At 39.1% G+C, this 19,253-nt stretch overlaps 1 protein-coding gene across 1 annotated transcript in view; it reads right to left on the reverse strand.

Moving 5' to 3' along the window:
• The window catches only part of LOC118847145 (aldehyde oxidase 2-like), a gene marked incomplete at its 5' end in the record, with an annotated part of 102,820 nt that overhangs the window by 48,017 nt on the left and 35,550 nt on the right, over positions 1-19,253 (reverse strand). The window contains 8 exons of the mRNA XM_036755733.1: positions 5-91; positions 3,584-3,671; positions 5,410-5,543; positions 6,692-6,816; positions 8,823-8,919; positions 10,857-10,979; positions 13,374-13,488; positions 13,947-14,116. Coding sequence (XP_036611628.1) covers positions 5-91; positions 3,584-3,671; positions 5,410-5,543; positions 6,692-6,816; positions 8,823-8,919; positions 10,857-10,979; positions 13,374-13,488; positions 13,947-14,116 — 939 coding nt within the window. The remainder of the gene's footprint in view (positions 1-4; positions 92-3,583; positions 3,672-5,409; positions 5,544-6,691; positions 6,817-8,822; positions 8,920-10,856; positions 10,980-13,373; positions 13,489-13,946; positions 14,117-19,253) is intronic.

Here is a 19,253-nt window from a genome sequence, read left to right on the forward strand (position 1 = left end):
TTACCAGTTCAGAGTCATCCAGGGTACACCCTCCATTGATATAACATTCAACATCCATAGCCTTGATCCTCCCATTGTTCATGAATCCTACCTATGATAAAAGGATAGGCATTTATCACATCCATTCTGCATTTTACATTAAGGACACCAGCTCCAACACAGCCTTACTTTGAGGGGTATTAACCAAAGACAAAATATACTTCTCGGCATGTGGGTATCTGCATAATAAGGAGTTATTAGCTTGTGCTAATAGCCCGTTTCTTGGTTGTTAACAGACAGGGACTCCTGGATACACAGAACTGTATTATTATATGTCAGAGTTGGAGGGGATTATCTAATCCAACTCCCTTATTATACAGATGAGGAAACATAGGAAGGAAAATGACTTGGCCAAGGTATTTTAGAGTTTCCTGACTTTGAGACTTGTGTTTTTCTCCCTCTCTACATTTACTTTGGCTGATTCTTTTTCTTTTAATATGTCTTTCTCCTTACCTTATAGTCGATGCTACATCTATACCCTTCCCAGTATGCGGAAACCCTGACTTTTCTCCCCGAAAATGATAGCTAGTCTCTTCTGTGTCTCTTCACACTTTCTCCTGTATTCACATCACATTTACTGAAAAGTGCCAAAGCCATAGTTCTTTTCAAAAATTCCTTAAGTCAGAATTTGTAATAATGAGTTGGGAGAAAGGAATAAATCCTCTGACTTCTTTCGGATTGGTCAAAATGAAGGAAACAGCACTAATAAGTACTGAAGTATTAAAAATGACGATAGCAAAGTAGTCTATTTTACATTTATTAAGTTAATTGTAATACAATACAATTAAGTTAATTATCAAGCTGCCTTTTAACTTGGATTTGGAGTCTGGGAGTGGAGAAGGCAGGAATAAGACAAACAATCTCCTAGCTCCTCGCTCTTGACGTTGGAAGGTAAAGTTGCTGAGAATTTTTCTTCTTGTGTGTTTGAGGATAGAGATCAATGCATGAGCATAATTCTCTTCTCTGTAATTGCATGAACCATTATTGTCAGAGGACAATATAATATAACCTAAATATCCTGAGTTATTGACATAAAGTAATGATTAACCACAAATATCCAATCTAGGTATGTATAAATTCAGAGATATTTTTTCAAATAAAGCATATATTTAGAGGAGGGTGGGACAGTGGAGAGAGCACTTTACTGGGACCCCAAGGAACGTGGCTTTGATTCCTGGCTCTTGTCACTAATCAGCTCTGCCATTCTGGGTTTTGTTTCACCCCTGTGGGTTTCAATTTCCTTATCTGTAGAATGAGGGAGCTCTAATGATCTATGATTCTATTTTATTTATTTGTATGGCTCAGACAATGAGCATCATTTGACGTAGCACAAGCATGATTTCAGCAAAATGTCCTTGTAAGAGCATCCTCGTTTAATAGTTACATAAAGACAGATGCCACTAAGACGACCAAAAGTTCTTCCAGTGGTGTCCATCCAGCTTGTGGCTTTTCATATATCTTTCTGGGAGTTTTCTCAATGGGAAAAATATTTTGTGAGACTCTCAATGCTAGAAGGTAGAAATGCTAGGGGACATGATTTTGCCACTAGGCAAGCCCAACTGTTTTCATGACATTTATTCTGCCCCTCCAAAATCCTTGTAGTCAAACATAGTTTCCCCTTTGCAATCATTTAAAAAGTATTTTATTATTAAACAATTTAAAATCCTTCATGTAATGACATCAGGTTTCAAAAAGTGTATTAATTAAATAGCATAAAATTAGATTATCTTGGAGTTTGGAAGGGAACTTTGAGATCATTCATTTCAACCCCTTCAACCACATCTCTTTCTACAACATCCCTGGAAGAGTTTGCTGAAACTTTTCTGTATCTGGAATCCATCCCACTCCCCTCTGTCAACTGCTGAATATCTAGTCTTTCTTTGAAATTAAACTGAAATGCTGCTTCCTTCCCTGATATTTTGGCACCTCTTTCTTTTGCCCTCATCACTTTCTGCTGCCTATTCTCTATGTTCTTCTTCATTTACACCCAAGGCTCCAGGTTATTCATGAAATGGAGGAGGGTAGATAGGACAATAATAGTGATTATTATTGCATGTTCTAGATACAGATCTAGACACACTACACCTGTAATATGGCGTATTATAGTCATCTACATTTGTGTCCCATCCCTTCGAAGGATATATACTCTGTGAGAGTAGGAACTGTGTCTTACCTAAACTTTGTCTCTCATTGGGTGTCTAGCACAGTGTTCTGGACAAAGCAGGCATTAAATAAATTTTTGTTAAATGCAGTAGCTGTCCAGCCCTTACTTGAAGACTTTCACTGACAGGGAACTCACTACTTTAGGGGAATTATGAGGAAATTGTAAGCCACACAAAGTGCTATAAATATGGGCTATTATTATCTTATTTTTTATAAGCTCATGTATTAGAAAATTTTTTCTTACATGAACCTAAAATCTACCTTCCATTAACTTCTAATTATCATAGTCCTGCCCTGTGGCAAAGCAGAAAACCCTTGAAATAGGCTATGGTGAATATTCATTATACATTTTTAGAAAGTCCATGGCTTTTTGGACTCTTTCATGGCCCAAGATTGTGATTCATGTCCATGATGGTGAACCTTAATATTTGGAAAAGGTTGTTGAATACTGCCATGTATTTAGGGTATAGACCTACTTATTAGCACTCATTTCTCATCAAGAAGTAATTGGTGAAAATTTGGAATGATGGATAACATAGTTTTTCTTTTGCCCTGTATCTTATTTTATAGCAACAGCTGGTTTCCTCTATCTTCATATATATATGTGCATGTCTTATTTTTCAACTAGTTTCTATATTTCATTATATCTGGCTTATATATAGATATCCTACATATAGTTTCCAGCTTTTTACATATGCATATCCTATTATTCATATAGTATGCATATGCATATATTCATTCGCATATATATTGCATATATACATATTCTATTATTCCTATTAATCTATATATGTGCCTAGTTGGTTCACCAGAACAGAGAGGGGAAGATATCTACCCCTCCTATAATCCTATGGATTATTATTGCATGTTCTAGACACAGATGTAACATACTGATACATTAATTATCACAGGGCATATATTGGGAGGCCAGGATTGGGGGTGGGGCCCTTGGAGACTAAGCAATCACCACTGTAATGAATGCTTTGGACAAATTCATGCTGCCCTCACGAAGACTTCATTTTCTACCAAGACTATAATGGTGGTGGGCAATAAAGGGAGAGTGGGCACTCAATCCTAGCCTTTTGGCTTAATAGGCAGATTATAACCCTGGTTGGATGACCTTGCTGTGTACTACAGAGCCAAGAAACCTAGAGCCCCATGGTGGCTATGAGGTTGAAATGTCTTCAAACCCTGTGCATCCTTTCTTCATTATTACTAATCACATGACATCTGTTGCAAGTTTCTTAGAAACAGCTTTCTCTTCCGTGCAATGAAAAAACTTTGCCAACTGAATCAACGCAATGCCAAAATAGTGGGAAATTGTAACTCCAAATGTACGTAGAAAATGAGATATGTTAATATCAGGGTCTCCAATACTTACTTTGTATTTTGCAAAAAGTGGATGCCTTCCCCCTTTCATTAACATATCCTCTCTTCTATCTAAGACAAGCCGAATAGGACGACCAGTTCTAAAAGAAACAAGTATTTATGAGTCAGATTTTTTAATGCCCTAGATCATGATGGACTCTTTTTTAGCTTAATTGATTAGAGTATCCTCCAAAGGAGGCTAAGGTCTCACATTATTGGGTTTTGCTCTATTCAGATGGTTTCTCTCTCTCTCTCTCTTTTTACAGATGGTTTCTCTCTTACTTATATCATCTCCCTTTATGCTCTTGGCTCTTTCTAAGAGTTTAATTATCACTTCTGTGCAGATCACTCCCCAGTTTAGATTCCAGCCCCAAGTTCTCCCAAATTTCTGCCTTTCTTCTGAACATCCCTGCGGATGTCTTATTGCAATGTAAAACTCAATACCTCCCTCCTGACTTAGCACCCTAAACCAGCCTCTTCTCCTAATTTCTGTCGTTGCTACCACCTACTCTCTCAGGACTAAGGCTCAGAATTTCAGAGTCATCTTTGCTTCAAATGATCATAGATTTAGGGTTGGGTGGGGTCTTAGAGATTACCTGGTCCCATTGCTTTATTTTGTAGATGGTATAACTTTGGCACAGGGGGGTAAGTGACCTAGAATCACAGGGTTGTACATCATTTTTGCTATCAGTCATTTTAGTCATTTCCGTCTCTTCATGACCCCATTTGAGATTTTCTTGGCAAAGATACTTCAGTGGTTTGCCATTTCCTTCTCCAACTCATTTGATAGATGAGGAAACTGAGGCAAACAGGGTTAAGTGACTTGGCCAGGGTCACACAGCTAGTAAGTGTCTGAGGCTAGATTTGAATTCAGAAAGATGAGTCTTCTTAACTCCAGGCCTGGCTTTCTATCCACTGCACCACCTAGCTGGCCTTGTACATCAGAGGATCATAGATTTAGAGCTAAAAGGGATTTCAGAGGCCAGCTAGTCCAACCCCTTTATTAAGGAGACAGAGGACCAAAGAGTAAGTAATTTGCTTAAGGTCACACAAGTAGTGTCAAAGGTAGGATTTGAATCCAATTCCTCTGACTCAGCCCAATGCCTTTTCTGCACCTGTATAAGCCTTTGTTTTCCTCATCTGAAAAATGAAGAGCTTGAATGAAATGATGGTTGCTTCCAGTTCTCACATTATATGACTCAATGCATTTCCTCCTCCTCTCCCCCATCCTAGTGCCCACCATAGACAAACCCCAGGAGTGACTATCCTATGAGTGTCAGTGTGTGGGCTGATTGGTGGCAAACATTCATGAAACACCTAAGCAATTTAAACACAACCCACTGTAAAGTATCCATAAATGTGGAAGCATTCATAGCAAGGGAGTGACCTTGGCAAATAATCTGGGAAGACTTCTTAGTCTTAAAGTGACATCTGTCTCCAGGGAAGAAAAAAGGGCCTTTCTCTTTTCCTCCCTCGCCCTTCCCTCACTCGAGTGTATGAGATGAGGAAGGAAAGAGCAGAAAAAATAGCTTCCCTCTTTCTACTCTAAGGCTGTATAAAGCCAGGGTGTGTTCCTCCCATCTTCCCTCCTCCCCCCAGTTCAGTGGGGAGTTGTACTCTAGAATTGCTAGCTTCTTGACATTTGTATAGTGTCACTTAAGCCTTCTACGATGCCTTTTTCCTTCTGGTCCAAACTACAGATTTGAGAAGTAGGTTATTATGATTGTCAGTGGACCGAAGGACAGCTAACATGATTTCCTCAAGGTCATACGGTCAGCTCGTCACCACGTCCAAAGGCATTTCTCAGACACCAACTTGTTTATCCTTTGCCCCACTTACTTGTTAGCAGCCACGGCAGTAATTGCACCATACACAGCTGGTTTGGAGACCTTTCCCCCAAAGCCTCCACCCACTCGTTTTACACGGCACGTGATCCTGTTGATGGGGATGTTTAAAGTAGAGGACACTGTTTTCTGTAAAAGTGATAGGTGACTTTGTAACAGGGGAGGCTTTAACTGTATTTTCTGAAACACAGCATGGACTCAATGAATTCCCTGCCAGCAATCAGTAAAACAGAAACAAAACTATGCATTTACTGCATCGATATCCTCGAGGCTATTTCTGGTCCAGCCACTCAGTTGTTGGTGCCTCCCCCAAAAATCATTTTGTATTTTCATCGTGTATGTTCCATTGGTACTTTTTTGTGTACATTAAACAGTATGCCTAGCACAGTATTTTTCATGTGGTCACTTAAATGCATGTTAAATTGAATCATGGGGTTCATTTATGGACATTCCATTCATCTTCCTTGAGCATACTTTTGGGTGGGAAGCTGACATTTTTCAGGGAGGGGAAATTGACTTAGGTGTTTAGAGCCAAGGTCTTCTCCTACCCAGGCAGGTGCTTTCAAAAGACTTTTTTTTTTTGAGGGGGGAAGGCAGGGCAATTGGGGTTAAGTGACTTGCCCAGGGTCACACAGCTAGTAAGTGTGTCAAGTGTCTGAGGCCAGATTTGAACTTAGGTCCTTCTGACTCCAGGGCCAGTGCTCTACTCACTGTGCCACCCAGCTGCCCCTCAAAGGACTTTTTAAGACATACAGGAAGGAGGGAAGAATAAGTCCCCAAATATTGACGGTCTACAAAAGAAGCCACCTCTTCAGTTAAATGTATACAATATGATACCTGCTTACGGTATATATTAAAGCTTTAAAATAACATGAGTAGTAGTATTTTAAAAGAGGAACCAGTATGATTAACAATTTAACATTAACATCAGATTGAGTTTGTGTAGCAGTATTGCAAGTGAATACATCTTAAAAAAAAAGTGGAGTTCCACTTTGGAAAATTGAGGTACCATGCCATCTTGGGGAGGGAGTAGGGGAGAGGTGGAAGAAAATCTGGAACTCAAAATTATGTGGAACTGAGCGTTGTAAACTAAAAATAAAAAATCTTAATTATAAAAAAATTGAGATAAAGTTCTCTAATCTTTGCTACACTGGTGATATCCAGTAGTCTGAAATGGGGTTCCTATAGATAGAATTAACATCATTTAAAAGGCTTATAGCAACTTGGCAAAATAAGGGAAGGGTGAAGGGAGACTGGGAAGATACTGGATCCCTTACCTGTACGTGGGATGGATCCTGGGTCGATACATAAATCTCCATCTCTTTGTCCTCGGCTTTTGGTATGACAAGAACCCTTTGTGTCTCCATGTAAAAATGTTCCTGTCCTCCAACATGCATCTCACCTGTTCAATCCCCAAACATAAGAAATCCTTGGTGGGCAGCTACAATATAGGGTATGGCCAAGCAGGGGGCTACCACTGCCTTGTAAAGGACCTGGGACATTTGTTACTGACTTATTTTTTATCAACTTCTTTTTAATATTATCAATTATTATTTTTTTCCACACATAATTCACATCCTATTTATCTGTAAGTTCTCAGAACAGATGTAGCAGAAGTCGATAATGAATGTCCCTTGTAAAGTGAAGCTGGAAATGAATTGCAAGGATTCTGAGATGTGCTTTGGGCTTGGTGCTTCACTGACTTTACTCTGATATAGCTACTATCTAATGCCTGAAGGAGGGAAGTCCGGCTCAAGTACTTCCAATCCTAAACTCTGGGTGTTACCACTGGGCTTTGCTTCCAACTAAAAAAAGGTCTGCATAAATTTTCTTTGTTTCTCCCAAGAAATAAGTCCAATAACATCACTCCTACAAAGAAGTTGAAAGTAAGGTGAACAAGATAAATTTGGTAAGATGCCTTAAGTTTAGAAGCAGACAGATTAGCTTGGTCTTTCATCCTGATTTTAGCATATGTGCCAATGGAGTAAAGCAAACACAATAGGACTAGAAAATATTGCTCTCCTCCCCCAGTCTTGCACTAGTCAGGCCTGCATCCCAGGACTGACTTTAGAGTTCTTAAAACTCAGAAGTGAAGAGATTCGATCAAGGTTATATAGCTAACAAATAGTAGAGTCTGAATCAAATCTGATAATTTTGCCCTATCTGTTCCACTGTCTGTTGTTGAGGGGGGCAGGGGGCACTAGGGTACTGCCATCTTTCTAGTCACCCAGGTGACTAGTCACCTTGGTATCATCCTTGACTCTTCACTCAATCCAGAGATCCGAGTCTCGTCTTCCTTCAGAACATCTCTTGTATATACCCCCCATATCTTCTGACATGGTGCACCCCTTAGCTTCCTTGGCCTCCTTCAAGATTCAACTCAAATTTCACCTTCTGCAAGAAGTCTTTTCTAGTTCCCTCCTCCCCCACTACTAGTGTCTTCTCTCAGAGATTACCTCTTTTTTTACACTGTACACATACGTACACATATGTATACACACATATACATACACACATACACATATAAATGCAACTAGGTTGCGCAGCAGATGGAGTGCTGGGCCTGGAGTCTGGAAGACTCTTTTTCCTGAGTTCAAATCTAGCCTCAAGACTTAGTAGCTGTGTGACCCTGGGCAAGTCACTTAACCCTGTTTGCCTCAGCTTCCTCATTTGTAAAATGAGCTGGAGAAGGAAATGGCAAACCATTCCAGTATCTTTACCAAGAAAACTCCAAATGGGGTCACAACTGAAAAAAATAAATATAGGATATAGATATAGCTATATAGCTATGCATCTATATAGCTATATTTATATATACATATACACACACACATATATATAGACATATGTGTGTGTGTGTGTGTGTGTGTGTGTGTGTGTGTGTGTGTAGTAGTTGTTTGTGTGTTGTCTCCCCTAGTAGAATGTGAATTCTTAGAGCAGAGGCAGTGTTTTTGCCTTTCTTTGTATCCCTGGTATATTCCTTTTCTTAATAAATCCCCTTTTTAAAGCATATTAAATGCTTAATAAATTCTTCTTATTGGTAATGATGATTTAGGGTGTGAAGAAACCTTAGAGGTCATCTCCTCCAATTCTCTCATTTTAGGAAAGGAGAAAACCGAGCCTCGGAAAAAGTGAACGACTTCCTAAGGTTACATGTGACTGTAACTGGCACAGACAGGGCTTTCTTTGAGCCTAGGTCTTTTGTTTTCAAACCCAGTTGTCTTTCCAGTTCCACTTCCAGGTCAGAGACTCTCATTTTTTGTTTGTTTGTTTCTGACAACAGTGAGACCAAGGGTCCAGCAGTTCTTAGATGGATGTATCATTGCATCGGAGTATTCTCTGCCTTTATGCCATATAAGTTTTAAAGTGACTAAATTAGATATATTCTTATTACACGGAGCAGCTTACCCTCAATAATTTGATCGACATTTTCAAATGCCTCCTCCACATTTCCTTGCTCTAGTTTTTTTTCAGAGGTCAGGTATGAGTTGTGCCTTATTGCATCCTGAACGAAGGAAAAAGCAAACAGTGCAATATATTTTTACTTTGTCTTCTATTAGCATTTTCTTCTTAAGCAAATCACCAGTAACTTCCTGAAATGCTTGTTTTAGAAAAGGACTAAAAGGAGCAAGAATGAATTAGATTCACTGGAAAAACAAGCAGATGAAAGAATATTTTTGTTTTAATGAAATATGTAAAATATGATGGGACAGAAGTATCAACTGGAAGGTACCAAGTTTGTCTCTACTCTCTGGAGAGAGAGGGTAGCCTACCACTTCCCCATCACTCTCAAATCCTCACTCCCTCTACAAACATTGACATCCCCAACTTGGCCCTTTGTTCTCAGAGTATATCTGAGTGACACAGAATATTCAAAGAGGTCACCGTGGAGGGATTCATTAAGGTATAACTACAGGCAGATTAAAAGTGGAAACACATGAGCTTTTGCCCAACTGATCTGGTATGAAAACTGGTGTCAGGGTGAGGGTCCCCTCATGATCCTTGTCAATAATAATGCCAACCTATCAATTTGGGCTTCCTTCCAAAATTATTTTTTAAATTTTCTTTGTGTCTATTCTATATTTACTTACGTGCGTAAGTTATTTTTCTAGTTAAGTTTTCATAATCTAACTAGAGTTGCCTAAGGTAACAGGAGTAGGGATGGGGGTTCCTGGAGATGAAAGGTAGAGGTCAGATAGCTTTCCTAATCCCCAAAAGGAACCAGACTTCATCAAGTGAAAACACTACTGAAGTAAGCAGGGCAACACCCCGGAAACAGTCTGGAAGAAGGGTGTAGAGGGGACCTAACATCAGGACACTAGACTGTTTCCTTAAGACTATACTAGAGAGTCTTGGTCACAACAGATAGCAAGTAAGTAGGGCATAGAAGTGGGAGTAACAGTAGCAATGGCTGTAGTAACTGGGAATCTCCAGAGAATGGGAATTTTCGCCACCTCCTCCAGATGCCAGGAAGCGTCAAAGAGAGGGCTGCTTCCTATTAGGGTTGTTAGACTCATTCCTCTTATTCTTCAAACCCTTCATCTGGAAAGTTGGAAAATATTCCTCATAGAGACTAAAGGCTGAAGGCCTCTCAGGTACTAATAAATTACTCCCATAAGGACTTATCCTAGGGAAGGCCTCTTTTCATTTGCAATCCTAAGTACACTGTTAGTGACCCACATCAGTAGCTCATAGAGAATTGGGTGGTTTTTACAAAGAAAAAGGGTAGAAAGGATATCTTTTTCCCTCTTAGAGATGTTCAACCACACCCAAGACTACCTTTCATCATGGTACTTCCTTTAACACCAGCATCAAGCTTACATTTTGATGCTCTTAAATAAGGTTGGGTCTATCTTTATCAGCTGCTGGCATTTGTGTGCCTTTGTGACCTCCTAGGCACAGCTGCTCCCCCCTTGATATTATCAGTTTTAAGGGCTGTCATGTTATTATGTCAATGGGGATTATATTTTTATACCAGTCCAGAGGGAAGAAATAAAGCATATGAGAGTTTTAGGAAGACAGATTTCAGCTTGATATAAGGGCAAAATTCCTCCCAATTAACAACTGTCCCAAAATGGAGTGGGTTGCCTTGGGAGAGAGGGAATTCCTAGTGACTGGAGGTTTTCAGCCAGAGATCAGATTTAGGAATTGTTGGGGAATGGTGTAGTGGGATTCTGTAACTAAATTAGATGACATAAAATTCAAGATCCATCTTAACTGTGTTATCTTGTGAGTTCTATGAATCTTCTGGAGATATCCCATTCCTTCAGGGCGCTAGCTTGGAAATAATTGTACCTTTCAATAAAAACTGTGTCTTTATCAAAAAGAAAAGAAAACTGTTCATCAGTGAAGTTGACTCGGAAAGAACACTCTACAAGGATCCTTGGAAAGATAAAACAATTCCACAGCTTTGTGGGCAAGAGGCTTGAAAATCTTGGTTACCTCAATGGTGAAAATCACAGGTTCCTGGTCCTGGTAAATGATCTTCACCTTCTCAACTGCCCGTTTTGCATAAACATCTGACTCAGCAACCACAGCACAGATAATATGACCCACACAAAGCACCTGCAGGAAAACCCAACATAATGACCAGGTGGAAAGCACTGGCTTATTTTAATTGCTGAACTCAACCTTTCTGGTTCCTTAGATGTGATTGTTTAAGTAATAACAATAATCTAAAATAATTAGAGACTTATCGGATTATAGATCAAGAACTAGAAGTTACCTTAAAGGTCATCTAGTCCAACCTATCATTTTACAGAGGAGGATGCTGCCTCACAGAGCTAGGGGACCTGCTCAAGGACACATAGGTAGTAATCAGTAGCTCCTGATTACTCTTGCTTACTTACTGTAGGGAAAGGCCTTTTTTTCATTTGAAATCCTAGATGCATTATTGGTGACCCACATCTGTAGCTCATAGAGCGTCAAGTGTTGCTTACACAGCAATTGATAATAAATTGTTAAGCAATGTTTGTAAAAATCAACCTGCCATGCTTATGTATGTAGAACAGAGGTGTCAAATGTGCCAAGGATAGTACAGAACCAAATAAAAACGTAATTGAGAAATATTTAACAAAATAAATGAAAATATAATAGAACATATAGAAAATATAATAGAACAAATAATAATAGAAAATATAATAGAACAAAAATAATGTTAGTATGTAGTTTTCTAAGTCCGTATGTGGGATCCTTATGTATGGTTTGGTGGGTATATCTCTTTTTGAGTTAGATATCTCTGATGTAGACACTCTTCGGCACAGACACATATGGCAAGAACATGTTGTAAGTGCTTTTTATCCTTCCAGTATGCCCTATGGATGTAAAATCATATTCTTTTTTTGGGGGGGGTAATTGGGGTTAAGTGACTTACCCAGGGTCATACAACTAAGTGTCTGAGACCAGATTGAACTCAAGTCCTCCTGACTCCAAAGTTGGTGCTTTACCCACCATGCCACCCAGCTGCCCCAAAATCATATTTTTCAAAAGACATTTTTTGGAAAAGTTTAGAGAATCCTGTGTAGTCCTAGAAATCACTTTAGTGCCTAACATAAGACATAGGACACAGAGAGGGCATAGATTTCTGTGCATAGGGCATCCTGGCAGAAACAATCTATCTTCTTTCTGGCATTGTCCCATGGAAAAAATTGTAGATCGGTTCTGTGATGAGGAAAACATTCTTTGCACTTGTCAGGCAAGTTTTTTAAAATTAAATTTTTATTTTTTCAATGAACAAAAATCCGTTTTCTCTCTCCCATCTCCCTCTTCCATAAAAAAAGAAAAACAAAACCCTCACAACAAACAAACAGAACAAATTCTTACAATGGTCATGTCCAAAAAATATGCCTCATTCTGTACCCTGGTCCATCACCTCTCTGTCAGTAGGGGGTTGGCGTGATTCATCACTGATGAATGGTACATTTAAAAAGTTTTGTTGAAAGAAGACATCAGCTTGAAAAGATCAGCAAGGGACAACTTTCACATGAAATAGTTTTGAGAGGATGTGGGGAGTTTAAGTAAGAGGGAAGTCTCAAACTTTTCCTGTTTTCTGCTGTCTGCTCTTCTCACTTATATATTGTCTCCACTCACCTTTCGTTTGCATCGTCCTGTGTATATGGAAGCAGGTTGGAAAGTACACAGGAATATATTATTTCCGTTTTACAGATGAGGAAACTGAAACTGACAGATGTTAAGTGACTTGCCCAGGGGATACAGACAATAAATGTCTGAGATAGGATCCAGACTCTAAGTCTTCTTGACTCCAAGTATAGCCCTCTATCCACTTTGCTACCTAATTGCCTAAACGGGAAATATGAAACAAAATCACGGAATCATAAGGTCAAAGGCTGCAAGGGACCTCTGAGGTCATCTAATCCAACCTTTCATTTAGCATATGAGGAAACTGAGGCTCAATGAAGTTAAGAGACTTGCCCAAAGTCTCACAGGAGACAAGTAATGGAGACAGGATTTGAATACAGATCATCTGACTTCAGATTCAGTGTCCTCCCTGCACCACTATGGTTAGGTGCCCCACAGTTAGTGAAGGAATTAAGGCTAGAATCTTCTACTTCTGGGCTGCCAAACAGTTTATTCAGTGCCTAGTGTGCCTAGGCTCTGAGGGAGATACATAATTTAGATGAGACTTGATCCCTGCCCACAGTTTAGGAGAGGGATAAGATAAACATAGGTAAGGAGAAAATGTAAAATTATGTGACTGGAAGATGAGAAAATTGTAAAGCAAAGGGCCAAGCTTTGCTCCTTGATTCTAAGAGAGGAACTTTGAGCAGAGAAATGGAGGAGAAAAGAGGGGGCTAGAAAGGTCTAAGACTCTAACTCTTTCCAACCCAGAACTGGAATTTTCCAATATAGGAGTGCACAGGTATTTGAAGGAATTCAGCAGGAGGCAGACTATTGCTACCCAAGATATTGCCCAAAGATACCCATGAAGATGTACAGTACCTCATCTACAGCAAGCAGTTTGTCATCATCAGTGCCATTGGTACCTGGAATGTCCTCAGCAGTTATCACATCAACCACACCTGGTAGTTCAAGGGCCTCAGATGCATCAATGGATCTTGGAAAGAAAATATTGGAAATGTTGCAGTCTTAGTGGCCACTGAGGTCCACAGTGGTTCTTTCAGTCATGACTCTAGTCCATGGCTATCCCAGGTAGATGGGGATTTGAATTTGATGAAGATGGAGAAAGGAAAGGAAAACAGATCGACAAAAGACTGACTGCTTTGGTGATCTCTCCTAATGCATTACTCTCATTCTTGGAAGCCTTCTTTTCACCACTTGTGTGGTTCTTGTAGTTTAGAGGCTAATAGAGGTTTGTCTTCCACCTTGAGTCTTTAGGTTCCTCACATCTATCTCCTGGATTGTCCCAATCTTAGTTTCTAGTTTCTATTCAATTGAGGGACCATAGGGATAATGTATATTTTCTTGGGGGGGAGCAGTATATATGTGTGTGTGAACTCATGGTATCTGGGTGTGCTTTTTAATTGGCTTATAGAAACATTTAAGTTCACTTACATGATTTTTGCATGAGCCCTGGTGCTGGTTACCAAAGCTAGGAAAAGTTCTTTATCCACAACAGGCAGGTCATCACAAAATATAGCTTCCCCAGTGGCATGTTTGATACCAGACTGGTGCAGAATTGGGCGTCCAACTGGATCATGGGGAGGTTGTTTAGGGTTTACTCCCTGCAAAGGGAAGATAAGAATGTTATGACTCAGCAATAGTATGGCAGAAACTAGGCATAGACCAACATCTCACACCATATACCAAGATAAGGTCAAAATGGGTACATGATTTAGATATAAAGAGTGATACCATTAGCAATTAGAAGAGCAAGGAATAGTTTAAATGTCAGATCTATGGAGAAGGGAAGAAGTTATGACCAAACAAGAGATAGAGAACATTATGAAACACAAAATGGATAATTTTGATTACATTAAATTAAAAAGCTTTTGTACAAACAAAGATTAGAAGGAAATCAGAAAACTGGGAAACAATTTTTACAGCCATTATTTCTGATAAAGGTCTCATTTCTCAAATATATAGAGAACTAAGTCGAATTCATAAGAATACAAATCATTCCCCCCTTGATAAATGGTCAAAAGGATATGAACAGGCAGTTTTCAGATGAAGAAATTAAAGCTATCTATAGTCATAGGAAAAAATGCTCTGTCACTATTGACTAGAGAGATACAAATTAAAACAATTCTGAGATACCACCTTGGCTAATATGATGGAAAAGGAAAATGATAAATATTGGAGAAGATGGGGGAAAAGAAAAACACTAGTGCATTGCTGGTGGAGCTCTGAACTGATTTTACCATTCTGGGGAACAATTTGGAACTATTCCATAAAACTGTGCATACCCTTTGATCTAGCAATACCACTAGTAAGTCTGTATCCCAAAGAGATCATAGAAAAGGGAAAAGGACACACATGTTCAAAAATATCTATAGTAGCTCTTTTTGTGGTGGCAAAGAATTGGAAACTGAGGTGATTCCCATCGATTGGGGAATGGCTGAGCATTGGTATATACATTTGTGCTATAAGAAATGATGAGCAGGCAGATTTCAGAAAAACCTGGAAAGGCTTACATGAATTGATGCTGAGTGAAGTGAGCAGAACCAGGAGAACATTGTACACAGTAACAACAACATTGTGTGATGATTAACTATGATAGACTTAGCTCTTCTCAGCAATATAAGGATCTAAGACAACTCCAAAAGACTAGTGATGGAAAATGCTATCCATATCCAGAAAAAGAACTATGGAGTCTGAATTGAAGCATACTATTTTCACTTCTTTTGTTTTTTCTTTCTTGGGATTTCCCCCTTTTGTTCTGATTCTTCTTTCACAACATGACTAATATGGAAATATGTTCAATATGATTGTACCTGTATAACCTATATCAGATTGCTGTGCCATCTTGGGCAAGGGGAGGGAGGCGAAGAAGGGAAGGAGAAAAAGAATTGGAACTCAAAATCTTATAAAAGTGAATGTTGAAAAACTATCTTTGCATGTACTTGGAAAAAATAAAATACTATTACGTGGGGGTGGGGTGGGGGGGAGAAGTTCTTTTAGGTACTACCAAGCTACAAAGCTTTTAAGGAAAACAAAAAATAAAAAAAGTAAATAGTGTGGAGTCTGTGGGAACATACACTGTTGGTGGAGCTGTAAATTCATCCATTTGTTCTGAAAACAATTTAGATTTATACTAGAAAAGTCACTAAAATGGACATATCCTCTGACCCAATCATACTAACAACTGGCATGTAAACCAATCAAGGAAGTCAAAGACAGAGGGAAAGGTTGTATATAATACCCAAATATTTTTAGTAGCATTGAGTGTAATAAAGAAATGAAAGAAAAAAAGAATATTATGATTCAGCAAAAGAAGCCAACCAATGGATTGAACAAGCATTTATTTGGCACTTACCATGTGCTGGGCATTGTGCTAAGCACTAGGCACACAATGAGGGACAAAAACAGTTCCCTCAGGAAGCTTATATTCTAATTGGGGAGACAACATGTGAACAAATAGGTAAATACAAGATACATACAGAGTAGAAAGAAGGTAATCCTTCAGAGTAGAAATAAGGTAGAAGGGAAGGCTCAAGTGTTGGGGGGACCAGAAAAGGCCTCTTGCACAAGGCAGGGGTGGGTTGGGTTGAATTAATTCTTAATGGAAGCCAATGATGTCAAGAGGAGGAGGTGACATATTTGCCCTATATCAGGTTAACTATCAGAAATAGGATGCTGTAATATAAATACAGATGAAACACTAATAAGGAATTCTCATGACCCTGTGGTTTGAGACTTGGAGCATATACTACAATGTCTTAATGTAATTATAACCAACACAATGAAAATTTAAGTCCAGAGTTTCAGTGCCCTTTTGCTATTTCACAGATAGCTTAGATAAGACCAGTAAGATGAAATAGAGGAAGCTGGTCTTTGGTGCCCCAACCTTCCCCTTTCTGTGCCTTTTCCCCTTTCAGTCTTATCTACTTGCTTCCTCCCCACCTCATATGTTCTTCCCCATATCTGACCCCTATCAAAATCTGTTGAAGGAAAGAATCAGATAAATACATTCATACTAAGGTATAAATGACTAAGTATTACTATTTCCTATTTTGCAGAGGAGGAAAGAGGCTCTGAGGGGTTAAGCTAAGAAAATTGATGTCTCATTCACATTTCATAGAGCTGAGTACAGAGGGTGTTTTTTGAGAGGACAGGATGACCTCAGGAGATCCTGATATCAAATTGTTTAGACATGGGGTAGTATATTCTGGCCAGTCTTGATCTTAAACTTTTGCATTTTAGTTTAAAAAATTTTGACCCCTTCAAAAGGCCATATACCAATAGGAGCTAGAGAGTTAAAATTTTAAAATGAAAAGCAAGTGGCTTTCCAAGGAATAAATAATAAATAAATTGAGAAATGGTCAAAGGATATGAACAGGCAGTTTTCCAAGGAAGAAATCAAAACAATTTATAGTCATGTGAAAAAATGTTCTAAATCGTTACTGATTAGAGAAATGCAAATTAAAACAACCTTGAGGTATCATTTTATACCTATCAGATTGGCTAAAATGATTGAAGGGGAAAGGAACAAATGTTGGAGGGGATGTGGACAAATTGAGACACTGATTCACTGTTGGTGGAACTGTGAACTGATCTAACCATTTTGGAGAGCAATCTGGAGTTATACCCAAAAGGTTACTAAACTGCCTATCTCCTTTGACCCAGCTATACGACTACTAGGTCTGTTTCCAAAGATGATTAAGAGCACAGGAAAAGAACCCATGTGATCTAAAATATTTATAGCAACTCTCTTTGTGGTGGCAAAGAATTGGAAATTGCTGAGATGCTCATCAATTGGGGAATGGCTGAACAAGTTGTGGTATGTGATCATGATGGAATATTACTGTGCTATAAGAAATGGTAAGCCCATTGATTTTAGAAAAACATGGATAGACTTGCAGGAAATAATGAAGAGCAAAATCAGCAGAACCAAGAGAATGTTCCATACAGTAACAGTGATACTGTTTTAAGAACAACTTTGAGCAACAAAGTCATTTTGACTATTATAAATACCCAAATTAACTACAAAGGACCTATGGAGGAAGATGCTATCTGCATCTAAAGAACTGATAAATAGATGTATGTATAGAATGTATATACACACACACATATTTTTGTGGTAGCTATCTCTATGGTGGGGGGGGAAGAAAAAATTTTTAAAAAGAAAGTTGTATGTTAACTTTATTATATATTTAAAAGGAATAGCAAGTTGTACATAATAGATGTGTAGTTTCATGTACAATCATCTTTTTTTCTTCCAAGTGTAAGAAATGGGAGGAGGAGTTTTGTTTCCACAGAACTAAAGGTGTACTTCCCCCCCCCCACCCCAGCTTTAGCAGAAACCAGGCCTCAAGGTCCGTCAGGTGAGAGGTCAGAGGCTTGTACACATGCGCATGTTTTTTGAGAAGGCAGTCTAGGGAATTAGAGAGGCCAAACTGCTTGAACCAGTTCAAGCTTATCTAGGGTCTGGTCTTGGTCAAGAATCCAGGCCTACTGATTTGCATGATTTGCATATGTTAAAAAGGGAAAGTAGGGGAAGTAAAAAAATGTAGTTTAATCCTAAACTAAGACAAGGGAAATCCAATTAACTTCACTTTTGCTTCTGTATCCCTATTATCCTACCTATATAAACTGTATAACCTAGGAAAACTATGTAAAAAATAAAGATTGTAAACTAACCATAACTCTAGCATGAGTGGAGGGAATGGTTACCCCTGCTCCTGCAGCTGTATCAGTGTGAGTGTTCCAGTGAGCACTACACCCGCTCTCTTGGGGAGCGTAATAAAATGCTTTTTCCTGCCCACTCTGGTCCTGAGTTCTTTGGGTGAGAATGGGAAAATCACATGGATCTTTCTAAGGTCAAGTGAAGGGAAGCAATGAGCAGCAGAAGCTCATCTCGGGCTTACTCCCGGATCTTGCCTTGGGGTGTCCTGTGATCCCCACTGCAGTATTAAGAGGGCTACCACTCCGGATTCCCTTGGGGAACCCTGTGGTCTGCACAGCCTTCTTAAGGGGACATCACTTGGATCTTCCAGCCCTGTCTTGGGAGCCTTGTGATCTTACTGCTGTTCTAAGGGGCCATCACTTGGGTTCTCCTAGGGTCTGACCCTAGGAAGTCCTGTAATCCCCACAGATCAAGAGGGAGGCGGCTACCACTTGGCTTTCCCCTGGGAGTGCTGTGGTCTGCGCAGCCTTCCTTAGGGATTATCACAGGGTTCTTCCTCAGAACTTTGGCCCTGCCTAGGAAGTCCAGTGATCCCCAAAACCGCATTTTCTCACAATCTCAGGGAGTCCAGTGATCCCCAAAACCACATTTCTCACACTATTATACTATGTTATGGAAAGGCTTTTTTTATTTCTTAACAAAAGAAAATAATTAATAAAAGAAAATTAATAATTATTAATAAAATAATTTTTAAAAGAAATAAATACAATTTTCTCTAGCCTTCAGTACTGTTGATCACCCTCTTTTTCTTCATATTCTCTTCTCTCTAGGTTTTTGTGACACTATTCTTCTCCTGGCTCTCTTCCTACCTGTCTGATCACTCCTCATTTTTTTGTTTTTTCTGGATCATCATCATCTACCACACTCACTAACTGTGGGCATTCCAAAAGGCTCTGTCCTGGGTTCTCTTCTTTTCTTCCTCTATTCTATTTTTCTTGGTGAGCTCATCAATCCTATGGATTCAATTATTATCTGTTCAGATGATTCTCAGATCCACTTATCTAGTCCTAACCTCC

Source organism: Trichosurus vulpecula, chromosome 4 (assembly GCF_011100635.1).
Source record: "Trichosurus vulpecula isolate mTriVul1 chromosome 4, mTriVul1.pri, whole genome shotgun sequence".
NCBI lineage: Eukaryota > Metazoa > Chordata > Mammalia > Diprotodontia > Phalangeridae > Trichosurus > Trichosurus vulpecula.